The 14,204-nt window shown below is 45.7% G+C and overlaps 1 protein-coding gene across 9 annotated transcripts in view; it reads left to right on the top strand.

The window, feature by feature from the left end:
- The window catches only part of f (espin protein forked), a 638,438-nt gene that overhangs the window by 486,214 nt on the left and 138,020 nt on the right, over window positions 1-14,204 (top strand). For all 9 annotated transcript variants that reach the window (XM_053778210.2, XM_053778207.2, XM_053778212.2 and 6 more), the window contains one exon: window positions 1,392-1,575. In XM_053778210.2, the coding sequence (XP_053634185.2) occupies window positions 1,392-1,575 (184 nt within the window). The remainder of the gene's footprint in view (window positions 1-1,391; window positions 1,576-14,204) is intronic.

Below are 14,204 nucleotides of genomic sequence, written 5' to 3'. Positions count from 1 at the left end.
AAATAAATTTGTAATAAAATAATGTTAAAAAAGACAGACCTTGATGTCACTGCCCTCATAACTAGATAATAATTTTTTGAGTGAAAAACTCAAATTTTGGATTTGTTAGTTTACGTAAAATGAAAACTGTTCAAATCGATAACTATATGCTGAGTTTACAGTGTGTTTACAATGTATTTATTAGGTTTACGGCGCGTTTACAATGTTCTTAGTACGTTTACAATGTTCTTAGTACGTTTACAATGTTCTTAGTACGTTTACAATGTTCTTAGTACGTTTACAATGTTCTTAGTACGTTTGCAACGTGTTTAATAAATTTATAATATGAATTTATAAATGTGTTCAGTGCATTTACAATGTATATAGCTCATTTTCATTACATTTGCAATGTGTTTCATTTACAGCTCATTTACAATGTCTTTATCTCGTTTACAGTGCATTTACAATTTATTGACTGAATTTATAGTTCATTTACAATGTATTTATCTAATTTAGAGTGCTGTTACAACGTCTTTGTCTCATTTACATTGCATTTACAATATTTTTATCTCATTTACAGTGCATTTACAAAGTCTTTATAATTTATAGTGCATTTACAGTACAGAGAGGATTTACAATGTGTTTACAGTGCGTTTAGTGTATTTAGCACCAACGATCTTATGATAAATTTAACGAACCTCTTTTAAGTTCCGTTTTTACCTCAGGATAATCAAATACGCATTTCATCCCCCTATAATTAATTCCTCCTCCCATTTGGTACCTAATTAACATACAGAGTCTATTGCGACCCCTGAACGGGTCACAATGTATATAATGTATATTACCTGTTCATATAATTCTATATTGCTTATATTTGCAATATTAGCTAAATCGTAAATATATTGCTTTATATTATTACTTGACTTAGTTATATTATTAGGTAGGATGTAACATTTATATATATTATTCAGTGCTCATAGTTCGAGTGTTGAGTAGCTGACAACATTGTCTAATTACCAGTTCCGCTTGTTTCCCTGCCGGCTTCTCTGTGTTGCTGGGCAGCAGCAGTCCACGGAGAGTCACGTGATCGGGGGGGGGGGGGTGATCACACCTCACCTGGGTGTGATCACCCAGGTGAGGATACTGACTACTTGTTACAAAAACCCAGTAACAGGCTGGATGCTAGAAGGGCAGTCCTTTCTAGTATTCACTGGAGATCTCTATCATTATTAGAAATCGCGTTATTTGTAACAGAGTCCAACCAGGTAATTTTCTCTGATTACATTGCTAAAATGGCACCTTGTAAACACATACCATTTAAATTTCCCCCCTATTGCAGTGCCATAATGGGCACCTTTTAGACGTATAACCTGAGTCTAACCAAGTACTGTTTTTTTCTCTCCCTGCTGCAGTGCCAACTCACAGATGGACAACTCGGTGACACCCGTGTATTTGGCTGCTCAAGAGGGCCATCTGGATGTGCTTCAGTATCTGGTTAGCACCGCAGGGGGTCGTCTCGACCTCAGGGCCAAGGATGGCATGGCACCCATCCACGCCGCGGCTCAGATGGGATGTCTCAACTGCCTCAAGTGGATGGTAAGTTGGAGAGAGAGAGAGAGAGAGAGAGAGAGAGAGAGAGAGAGAGAGAGAGAGAGAGAGAGAGAGAGTGAGAGATATGAGGGCCAAGATTAGAGGTGGGAGAATGAGACATGAGGGCGAAATTGAGAGATAAGGGTGCGTGAGAGGTGAGGGTATGAGAGCTGGAAGGGGAATGAGAACATGGGAAACACAGATAGCTGTGGGCTAGTAAATCCACACCGAGAGACTATCTGCTGAGAAATATCTAATTCTGTCATGAGTAAGGACTATCATGTGTCATCTATGTGTACCAGTCAAGGATAGTGAAGGGGAAAATAACTAAGATTAGATATTTCCACCGGTTTAGGATATTGAATATTCCTTGCCCAGGATACCTTAATCCCTGACGTCTCCAAATTGTCGATTACACATCTTTCTATACTGTAACTTTTGTACTGGGTAGTTTATTTGTAAAGTATCAAGAAGAAGGTTAAGAATCAAGTCTTGGCTTCTAACACAAACTCTTAGCTTACTTGTTTGTAGTATCTGGATATGTAAATAAAAGAAGCTAGTTGGGGAGAGAGAGAGAGAGAGAGAGAGAGAGAGAGAGAGAGAGAGAGAGAGAGAGAGAGAGAGATACCCCACCCACGATACCACCACCCACCCTCTCTCTCCTGTGAACTTCATTGCAAACCTACAAGCCTCCTCTGGGATGACTTCACACCGCAAAATAGCAAGAATATCTACGCTATCTGGCTATTGTCCCAGTAGTTACTGCAGTGTTTGTGGGTATACCACAAGGGACAAAATTCTTCTTAGATGTAAGGAACCTACTTGTTCCAACTACTGCCACACAGATTGCATTCCAGAAGAAGAATTTTGTTGCAGCCAGGTTGAAAATTTCAGAAAATTGAAGGATATCCATAATCCTGTGGTATATGTGGATACAAGACTGGAGATACAGGAGGAAGGTTCAGAAGTCCTTCAGGGACTTCAATCCAAAGATCAAGACTGCCCTCTTGGGCTGTGTTGTAAAGTTGCAGCTAAGATAATCCATCACAGGGAAGCACTTCATGAGCTCCTCAAATCATTAGATAACCTACAAGCTATTGTAGAAGGTCAGTGCAAGCCTACATCAAGTGACGTAAGCTGCTCAGCTGATGGTGACACTATTGACAAAGACTGGAAGTCCCACACTGAGCTTAACTCGGGGGTAAACAACTGGTGGAATTCTGGCATCGCTAAGGTCCCACAGACTGACAGAGTTCAAAACACTACCTTTGGGAATTCTAACACAATTCCTCTGACCACCACAGAGGGAACAAATCCTCTTCCCAGCAACGAGGGAAGCCTTGGATCTGTTAATTCTCCTACACCTGACATCTCTGCTTCAGCCACTGCCAGTCCACTTGACAGTGCACATACCATCTCTGATCCTACACCTGTCAGCACACCTGCCGACACTATTCCAGAATCTGGTAGCAGTGCTTCATCAGCAAGTTCTGAGCCAGGAGTTTCTCTACCAGGGATTGGTGCAGTTAATGATCAGGAAACTATCACTGCACCTGATCACCTACTGCGCCAAAGTACGAACAGCAGGGACACATCTGTCAGAACTGGTAGAGGACGGGGCACAGGACGTGGAAGAGGACGTGGAGGAGGAAGACATCTACAGCCGTCTCGCCCTCCACTAACACAGTTCCAGCGGCAGAATCTGAGGACAAATCTGCAAAACACAGGAGGTGCAACAAATCCACGTCCACCCTCCCAGGCACCTAGGCTGTGCTCTCGCTGTCACCGGAAGGGGCACACTGCCAACAACTGCCTGCAAGATACCAGGTGTAATTACTGCTACAAGAAAGGACATCAGGAGGACCAGTGTCGGAAGAAAAAGGAACTTGACAGACAGGGCCACCTGTTTAGAGACCTGTTCTCAGAACAAACAAGCAGGATCTCTGAATTAGTGAACACTCTCACACGTCACCCACTTAGCTACTCCTATCCCAGCCCAGCAGGTGGGATTGTGCCTTATACAAGACCTCAGACCTACATCCCTGCAGCTGCCTCAGTACCCTACCTCTCTCAAGGGCAGGCACCTTACATTCCCTACACACCCACCACCTCAAGCTGACCACTTCATCATGAGGAGCCAGTCTATCAGCATCCTGTCGGCCAACATTAGAGGTTTCATTACTAATGTTGGAGAGCTCACACATAGTTTTGTGAACACTCGACGTCCCGACATGATAGCTGTTGTTGATACATTTTTGGATGACAGGACTCCAGAAAATTTTGCAAGAATTGCTGGCTACACCTCATGGATGAGAAGAGACAGGCAAGGGCAAGGAGGAGGTGTTGCTGTGTGCTTCTCTAAAAGTGTTCATGCCCAGCACATTGATGTTGCCACCCCTACACATCTTGAAATGATGTTCTTCAAGCTCTGTATAAACACTAGTACCTCTGTACTAGCATGTGCAATGTACAGACCTCAGTGGCAACATGCAGACCCTATCAACTTCCTAATGGAAAATATTGACTCCCTTCTGCTACAACACAACTGTCAACATATTATAATTGTTGGTGATCTCAACCAGCGCCTTATACAGAGGGACTTTGATGACCTTCTTGCAGTGTTTGACATGAGAAACTTTGTTGATTTCCCTACTCATATCTCTGGCTCCTCCCTTGATCCAGTAGTGAGTGATCTGGCAGAAGGCATAGTCACTTGTCAACCCCTCGGCTACGTTGGATAGTCTGACCACAAGGCTGTTTTTACCACACTTAAGATCCCAACAGAACGAGGTGAGGAGTCCACACGCACAACCTGGCTATGGGAAAGAGGTAATTGGCCAGCCCTTTGCTCTGAGCTCGCCACCACCGACTGGAATGCTCTTCTCCAAGGGGAGGTTGACAACCAAGTGAAAGCCTTCACTGGACACATCCTTAATCTACAACAAGAACACATTCCTCACCGGCAATATGTGACGAAGCCTACAGATCAGCCTTGGTTTGGCTTTCATTGTAGAGAGGCTGCTACTGCTAAGTACAAAGCATGGCGAAGGTATAAGAGACATCCTACCACCTATAACAGGAACTTGCACATGCAAGCCTGTAGGCATATGGGTGATGTTCAAAAGTGGGCCATTGCTAAATGGGAGGTTGACACTAAAAGAAAGTTAGCATCAGGTAGGGTAGGCTCCAAAACCTGGTGGTCCCTGGTCAAGGACAGACAAGGTTATCTGCCTGATGAACTTATTCCACCTCTAAATCGACAGGATGGGACCACCTCTACTAGTAGTCAAGAGAAGGCGGACCTCTTTGCTGAACACTTTGCTACCAAAATGCAAGTTCCTGATCCAGCAAGGGACCCTCCTTGGCTAGCTGCAAGAACTGTGTCAAAGCTGTCAGTGGTGACAATAAGGCAGGAGGAGGTGCATTTCCTTCTTAAATCGCCTGACCAAGAAAAGGCTGTGGGCCCAGACAAGTTGAGCCCAAGATTGTTGAGAAGATGTGCAGACCAGCTAGCAGCATCTCTAACTCGCATCTTTCAGCACTGCCTAGTACAGTGTAAATGGCCCTCTCTATGGAAAGAGGCAAATGTAGTCCCTGTTCACAAAAAGAAGAGCAGAGCAGAAATCAGCAACTACAGACCAGTGTCACTCCTGTCAATCACTGGTAAGATCCTTGAGACAATAATCTCAAGACAAATGACAGAGTTTTTTGACTACCACTCACTACTTTGTGATCGTCAATATGGCTTCAGGAAAGGTTACTCTGTTGCTGATCTGTTGTTAAACCTCTCCACTAAGTGGCACCAGTCACTGGATGAATCCAAAGTCAGCTGTGTGGTAGCACGGGACATTGCTGGCGCTTTCGACCGGGTGTGGCACCAGGGCCTCTTAGCAAAACTTCAAGCACTGGGAATTGCAGGCTCTACGCTATGTTTCCTCAGTGATTACCTTCATGGTAGATCTCTAAGTGTAGTCCTCTATGGAACGGAATCAGCAAGGCATCCTATTGGGGCAAGTGTTCCACAAGGAAGCGTGCTGGGTCCATTGTTATGGAATGTCTACTTCAACGACCTTCTTCATCTCATCCCAGAATCACATGCATATGCAGACGACTGTACACTGACATTCACTTATCCAAGAGAAGAAATGCCAGCTGCTCTAAGCTACATCAATCACCAGCTGAGAGCTATATCAGCTTGGGGAAATAGATGGCAAGTAACATTTGCACCTGAGAAAACGCAAATGATGATCGTCTCTAGGCACCATGATGGTAATGCTGGTGCAGTAGTAAGGATGAATGGGAGGATGTTGGCACCTGGAGAAGAAGTTGATATCCTTGGGGTGAAATTTGACTCCAAACTAACCATGAAGAACCATGTTGTAAATCTTGCAAACAAGGCAGCCAGGAAGCTTACAGCACTTCGCCGTATCTCGCATCTGCTTGACAGTAGGGGTTGCAAGATCCTGTACGAGGCACAAGTACGCTCACACCTTGAGTATGCTCCACTTTCTTGGTTTGCCTGCCCCCCCCCCTCTCATCTGCGACTGCTTGACAGAGTAGAGAACAGAGCAAGACGTCTCATCTCTCGCCTGGACCCATCCTGGATAGATCTGTCATTTCAGCAGAGTCTTCAACATAGGAGGGATGTGAGTGGCCTTACTGTTATGTACAAGGCCAATATTGTCAAAATACCACACTTGGATCCACTTCGAGGACAGCGTGAAACAAGCTTTTATGCCACAAGACGGGCAGAAAGCAGCAACTTCACTCTGGCTGTACCCTTCTCCAGAACATCACTCCATCTGAGATCATACATACCCAGGATGACTCGAGTATGGAACACATTCATACAGCATAATGATGTCAACGAGATAAAGTCAGTTGATCAAATGAAAATGCTGGCCCACAGATGGCTCCAACTTCATCCTGTTCCCTACTTGTATGTCTCATAACAATAAAAATGCTTTCAAATGAGCTGATGTAGGTAACAGCTCTTAGCTTTCCAATAAAGTTAGGAATCCTTAACCTGTAAATAGCTGTCAATAAAGCTTGGGATCCTTAACCTTGTCAAACCCTGTGTAAAAAAAAAAAGAGAGAGAGAATTTGAATGAGCTTAATGTATGAAGAAAGAAGATACATTCAATTCCTTTATAAGTTTTACCCTCACATATTTTTTTTTATCTGTGAGTGGTTCATTCACTTTCTCTCTCACACACACACACACACACACACACACACACACACACACACACACACACACACACACACACACACACACACACACACACACACGCACACACACACACACACGCACACACACACGCACACACACACTCCCTTGCCTCACAGGCATCCATCTTCCGACGTTTCCTACAGCCTCCCGATAGCTTTTTCTTCTAACAGGTTTCGCTGGTCCTGCTACTTAGTTACACTATCCCCAGTCATGCTATCCCCAGTCATGCTATCCCCAGTCGTGCTGTCCCCAGTCGTGCCATCCCCAGTCGTGCTATCATCAGTTGTGCTACCCCCACTCGTGCTATCCCCAGTCGTGCTATCCCCCGTCGTGCTATCAGTTGTGCTACCCCCAGTCGTGCTATCCCCAGTCGTGCTATCCCCAGTCGTGCTATCCCCAGTCGTGCTATCCCCCGTCGTGCTATCATCAGTTGTGCTACCCCCACTCGTGCTATCCCCAGTCGTGCTATCCCCAGTCGTGCTATCCCCAGTCGTGCTATCCCCACTCGTGTTGTCTTTCCTGGCATGGCTGGTGATCTTTACAGGAGTAACTAACTTCCTCCTCTACACAGATTTCTGCCAGAACCGTATTTGATGTAGTTTTCTCCCCTTGAGGGACCTTGCTCTTTAGTACAGGTTTTCAGCGCACTGCGGTTTTTATCCTGCTAACTCGGCTGTGGTTTTTACCCATTTTTGAACATCGTTTTCTGTGGAAGTGATTCATACATTCCGAGAGAGAAGGATACTTGTGTTATTAGAGGAAGTGAAGTTTTTCAGACGTTTTCTATGGGTTGGGAAGTTTGTTAACAGAGTTTTTCAACCTTTTTTTTGTAATCCTTTCGTTCGTACGTGCATAAGTACGTATAAACGTGCATATGTATATACGCACATACATACGTCTGTACAGGCGAAAATAACCACCTACCTGGAGTCTACCTGGAGGGAATTCCGGGGATCAACGTCCCCGCGGCCCGGTCCACGACCAGGCCTCCCGGTGGATCAGGGCCTGATCAACGAGGCTGTTACTGCTGGCCGCACGAAATCCAGCATACGAACCACAGCCCGGCTGATCCGGCACCGTCTTTAGGTATCTGTCCAGCTCCCTCTTGAAGACAACCAGGGGTCTTCCCGTAATGCCCCTTATTGCTGGTGGGAGGCTGTTGAACAGTCTTGGGCCCCGGACACTTATTGTGTTTTCTCTTAGTGCACCAGTGACGCCCCTACTTTTCACTGGGGGTATGTTGCATCGCCTGCCAAGTCTTTTGCTTTCGTATGGAGTGATTGCTGTGTGCATATTAGGGACCAGTCCCTCCAGAATCTTCCAGGTGTAGATTATGATATGTCTCTCTCGCCTGCGCTCTAGTGAGTACAAGTCAAGTGCTTCCAGGCGTTCCCAGTAGTTAAGGTGTTTGATGGAACTTATACGTGCAGTAAAGGTTCTCTGTACATTCTCTAGCTCTGCAATTTCACCTGCCTTGAATGGGGATGTTAATGTACAGCAGTACATTTAAAAAGGATCACATTGGCTTAGCATCTCTTGTCTTGGATGTTCTCATTATACATCCTCCAGCGAAGAAATAGTGAAATTCCAGGCGCTTTCATGAGAATTCACGAAAGCGCTTGGAATTTCACTGTTTTTTCACTGTAGTTATTTTGCATATTGTGATATCTGTTTATTCTGATCTTATTGCACGTCTTTGCATGTGTACGTATACATGTACGTGCTTGGGTAAGTATTTGTGAATGACGATGTGCTCGTGAATCCTGTATAAGCTTTGATAGCATAACCTGACTGGCCTGGGCCCGCGCTAGGGGGGGCTGTGACCCCCGACATCAACTCCATGGCGGTCCTTCAAGCAGTACGCCACCTTGTGCCCTCTGTAGAGGCGAGTGTGTATTATTGGGACGTAAATATACCTATTTCCTCTCAGCGGAAGTATTAATCTATATAGTGTGAGAGATAATTAGAGCTCATCTCCCGAAGTATTTCCTGGACGGGACTATCCTATCCTGGAACGAACGTAAACAAAGCTTTCCATGAAGAAACCACGGAAGGGGTGGGATGGGTACGAACACCACCCGTTCCGTTGTTTGTTTCCAATTGTGTTATTACGATTTCGTGAGCAATGGTTCGCGTGATTATGATATGTCTGAAAAGTAAGATAATGTGCAACATCTGGGTATCTTTATTTATTCATTAGTTAAGATACACAGATGTTTTACAGGTGTTTGATTCATTAACCTGTCATTACTTTTTGTATCATTGTTGTAATTCGTAGGATGTTTATACTACAACTATCAAATATTTAAGTATCTTTTATGATAATATTCTATCAGAATAGTCTTGCTTAAATAAAATGATTTTTAAATCGCACATTTATATTGTCTGGAGACCTTGGTGCACAAACCACGGAACGGGTAGGATTTGAACCTCTGGTGAGTGAATCCTAAAAACTGCAGACTTGTGCGAGAGCCTGGAGTTTTACGACTCACTCGTCATGGGTTCAAACACCCGTTCCGTGGTTTGTTTGCAATCGTGTTATTGGGATTTTGTGAATCATGATGCTTAGTAGGCAGCTTTTTGAACGAGCTTTTTTTGGTAGGGTCCAAAAAAAAAAATCAGAGTATTCATTCTTCAGTATATTTCTTACGATTTGGTGTTTGTAAAATCGTATATATTTATCAAGCTCTAATCACAACCCGAACATTTATGAGGATATGGTCTCTCCTGGACCACTGACGGTTCATAACGGTTGTGACTTGACAATGGTCCAGAAGGGACCGAAGCGTCGTCTTAAGGTTCCTCTCTTAAATGTGGATTATTTGTGAATTGTTCCAGCCATGGTATTGTGATTTTGATCTTTGTTAGCTGTAAATATTCCCTGGGGACTTTAAGGCGATCACTCGTTTGGCAACACCGAAAATGGAAACGGATGCGGAATTCAGTTACCAATTCTCAGTTTTAGGCGCTGGGAGATCAGTAGCACCAGGGGAGGCAGTGGGATCGGGACACCCCGCCGAGGACACTGAGATGCTGCTTGTTGGCAGTGAACTCTCTTCTCGTTTTATGGTAAGAAAAACATCCTTAGACAAGTTTTTGTTTTCATTTTCGACGGATGGTGTTTGTCCCCATGAAAGTTTACCATATCTGCCACAGTGTTTGTGTCAGCGTGACCGTGTCGCAGCCTGTCTCCCCGCTGACTGACTCCTGAGCGGCATCAGTCTTGTGAAATGAATGAAATTTAAGTGGTCCACTTTGGATAGTACTACGTTTACTTTATAGTTTAGATGGTAATAATTCACTGGTACACTTCCGATGGTCCTGGATCAGTGATGCACTTTAGATGGTACTTGATCAATGACCCACTTGAAATAGTACGACGTAAGTACGTGTTCAGTGGTACGCCCTAGATGTTGCTAACTCTGTGTATAATGCTAGATTAGGAGTAAGCCTGATTAAAATCGCTACACTTCTCTGTGCAGAAGAAAGCTCAGAACACTGCTGTCCTGAGTTGAAGGTCGGGGATTAAGGAAAGCGTAAAATGCGTCAGAAGGGTGGGGAAAAATTTTGCCGTGCAGTTGACCTTGTTAGTGTCGCGTCGCTGTTTTGCGTGCACGTGTCGCTGTGTTTTCGTGCTGAGGGTATAGAAAGCGACCTTGCTCGGAGGTTTTTAGCACCGATGGGCGTCACTGAGGGAGGGGGAGGATGGTTTTTAGTAGAACTGGAAGCAAGTAACGGTGTTTTTTATGATCCTTTTTGTCGTGGGAATAACCTTAGCAGATCCAGATAGTTTGTTTACATGGAAGTAATGGAAATTTTTTTTTGTTTAGGACGAACAGAATAATGAAATAAGATCGTATTCGGTCCTTTGGGATGAGTTTTCCCCGAGCTTTATTTATATTCTGTTTTTTATTCCTTTCATCCAGTTATACACTTTAATTACATTAGTGCTTCACGGTGCCCCTTTTGAGAGAGTGTAACGTCAGTTACCTTTATTTTTCTTTCTAAGAATTATTTCTCGTTTATAAATTAGAGGTATTTAGGCTCTTTGTATCTTTTCCAAATTACCTAATTTCCTTGGTTCTTAGTATAAAAAAAATGAATTCCATCTCTAGCCAGAGTTCCTAAATGTTCGCAGCAGCTACCTACTTGTCTGGAGGGTGTTCCGGGGGTCAACGCCCCCGCGGCCCAGTCCTTAATCAGGCCTCCAGGTGGATCAGGGCCTGATCAACCGAGCTGTTACTGCTGGCCGCACGTAGTCCAACGTACGAGCCATTGCAAATTAACAGATTATAATTTTGCCACAATTAAAAGGTAGACTGCAATGGTCCTGTTCCAGACGTGTCTGGCCTTCACCTCTGGCCCTAAGATACTTGTTAATTATAATAAAGTTGAGAGAAATAATAAATCATGAGCAAGTAATAATAATAATATAATAATTATAATAATTCTTGATGGCCAAACACAGTTTTTAACATTTATTTGCACTGATATTTGCTTTTCCCCTTTTATTCTCCATTGTCTAAAAAAAAGTATATTGCAATTTTCTTATCCCTCCTAAGCCACGTGATTAGAAAAGTCTCTGGAGATGGGGAAGCAGGCGAGTTCAGATGGTCTCAGTGGGGATTGCGCTCAGGTGGTTGGGGATTATGTGGGAGCCTGTTCAAAGAGTAGGGGAGGTGTGGAGACGCGTTCACACGGTAGGGGAGGTGTGGAGACGCGTTCACACGGTAGGGGAGGTGTGGAGACGCGTTCACACGGTAGGGGAGGTGTGGAGACGCGTTCACACGGTAGGGGAGGTGTGGAGACGCGTTCACACGGTAGGGGAGGTGTGGAGACGCGTTCACACGGTAGGGGAGGTGTGGAGACGCGTTCACACGGTAGGGGAGGTGTGGAGACGCGTTCACACGGTAGGGGAGGTGTGGAGCCGCGTTCACATGGTAGGGGACGTGTGAGGGACGCGCTCACACTGTTGTGGAGACGTGGGGGCGTTCAGAAATTCAGATATAAAGTATGCGTTCAGATATTCAGAGACACTGGGAAGGTAATGTGACCGTGGGGAGATATTTGTGTTCAGGTGGACGAGATTTAGGAGAAGCGTTTAGGTCGTTGAGGAGTGAGAGGAGGACGTTCAGATGGTTGAAGAGGCCCGAGGGAGCATCCAAATAAAGACGCAGGGCGAGTGAAGAGGCAGGGTAGACAAAGATACATCGATAGATCTCCAACATCTGGACACTTTCTTTGAGGCTTAGCCTATGTCAGGTCACATCCGGTCATTTCAGCTCAGATCAGGTCACATCCGGTGGTCAGATCAGGTCAGGATGAGATGTTGAGGTGACTGGATCTTGTTCACCTCTCTAGTGTTTGTATTTGAAGAAAGTGCACAGTGTTTAGAAAATATTGTTACCGTGCGGTGCATGGACAGCTTTCACTGTATTAATTAACATCCTTGCTCAGGAAGAGCTAGATGTATTTATACTGGTCAGAGAGAGAGAGAGAGAGAGAGAGAACGCGGAAGGTTCAGAGGGAGGAACACTTATGTCAACAAAAGGAAAACCAGGTGATTTATATTGCAATTATTCAATGGGAACAATAAACTACTGCCATTGTTATTAGTCTAGAACGATGCTGGACAGATGGGATCTGGATAGATAGGCCGAGAGGACGTAGGGGTTGAGGGAGAGATGGATAGATAGGAGTTGGATAGATGATAAATTAGGCACATGTGCAACACTTGGGTATCTATAAAAATACCCAAGCGTTGCACATGTCTAATTCATCAACTTGTCGGTTCTCCGAACCATTCATGTACAGGAGCTGGATAGACCAGCTGAGAAGACGTAGGTGTTAAGGGTTATACAAGTACTAAACTAGTTTCGTATCACGACGATTTACATTGCCTTGCACAGCTGTTTACTCCTTGAAAAACAGCTGTTACTCTTATGACAGTATCCCTTGATCAAAGGAAGGGGAGGGGTAGCCCTTCTCCCCTAAAGGGACCATTCATTACTTGGCAGTTGTCCGCTTAATGAGGTGATTTGCAGCTGTACGGTTAATGAGGTAACGACCACGTGTTCACCATTGTGGTTTAATTACTGAACGAAACACCAGGTGTGAGATATGAACTTTGTGAACTACCTAGTGGCCATGTGGGTTTAGCACTAATTATTGACTATAATAATATTAATAATAACAATAGAAACAACAACATCAACCACAAAAACAACAACACAAACAACAACCACAACAACCATAACCACAATTGGACAAATGATGACAAATACTGGCTGGTAATTGGACAGTCCCAGTCGGCCAGTAGGTGACTGGACAGGTTATGCCCAATGGGCGTGTCCCAAAGGCTTCCTGCTGACTGGCTAGTGGGTGATGTGGGCGTGTCCTGGAGGCTTCCTGCTGCCTAGTTAGTGGCGGGCGTGGGCGTGTCCCGGAGGCTTCCTGCTGCCTGGCTAGTGGTGGGTGTGGGTGTATCCTGGAGGCTGCCTGCTGACTGGCTAGTGGCAGGTGTGGGCGTGTCCCGGAGGCTTCCTGCTGCCTGGCTAGTCACGGGTGTGGGGGTGTCTCAGAGGCTGACTGGCTAGTGGCGGGCGTGGGCGTGTCCCGGAGGCTGCCTGCTGACTGGCTAGTGGCGAGTGTGGGCGTGTCCTGGAGGCTTCCTGCTGACTGGCTATTGGCGGGCGTGGGCGTGTCCCGGAGGCTGCCTGCTGACTGGCGAGTGGCGGGTGTGGGCGTGTTCCAGAGGCTTCCTGCTGCCTGGCTAGTGGCGGGTGTGGGCGTGTCCCGAAGGCTTCCTGCTGCCTGGCTAGTGGGGGTGCGGGTGTGTCCCGGAGGCTGCCTGCTGACTGGCTAGTGGTGGGTGTGGGCGTGTCCCGGAGGTTGCCTGCTGACTGGCTAGTGGCGGGTGTGGGCGTGTCCCAGAGGTTGCCTGCTGACTGGCTAGTGGCGGGTGTGGGCGTGTCCCAGAGGGTACCTGCTGACTGGCTAGTGGCAGATGTGGGCGTGTCCCAGAGGTTGCCTGCTGACTGGCTAGTGGCGGGTGTGGGCGTGTCGAAGAGGTTGCCTGCTGACTGGCTAGTGGCGGGTGTGGGCGTGTCCCGGAGGTTGCCTGCTGACTGGCTAGTGGCGGGTGTGGGCGTATCTGTTTCTCTCACCTGCCGACAAATTTCCTCTTCCTGTGATGTTTCTGTTTTGAAGAGAGGTCGATCCTGCCTTATTGTCTGTACCTTTCCTGTAACCATCGATTTGATCTCTCTCTCTCTCTCTCTCTCTCTCTCTCTCTCTCTCTCTCTCTCTCTCTCTCTCTCTCTCTCTCTCTCTCTCTCTCTCTGTCTCTCTCTCTGTCTCTCTGTCTCTCTCTGCCTCTCTCTGTCTCTGTCTCTCTCTGTCT

The sequence above is a fragment of the Cherax quadricarinatus genome, chromosome 22 (genome assembly GCF_038502225.1).
Source record: "Cherax quadricarinatus isolate ZL_2023a chromosome 22, ASM3850222v1, whole genome shotgun sequence".
NCBI classification, from domain to species: Eukaryota; Metazoa; Arthropoda; class Malacostraca; order Decapoda; family Parastacidae; genus Cherax; species Cherax quadricarinatus.
This window is presented reverse-complemented; position numbering and strand designations above follow the sequence as displayed.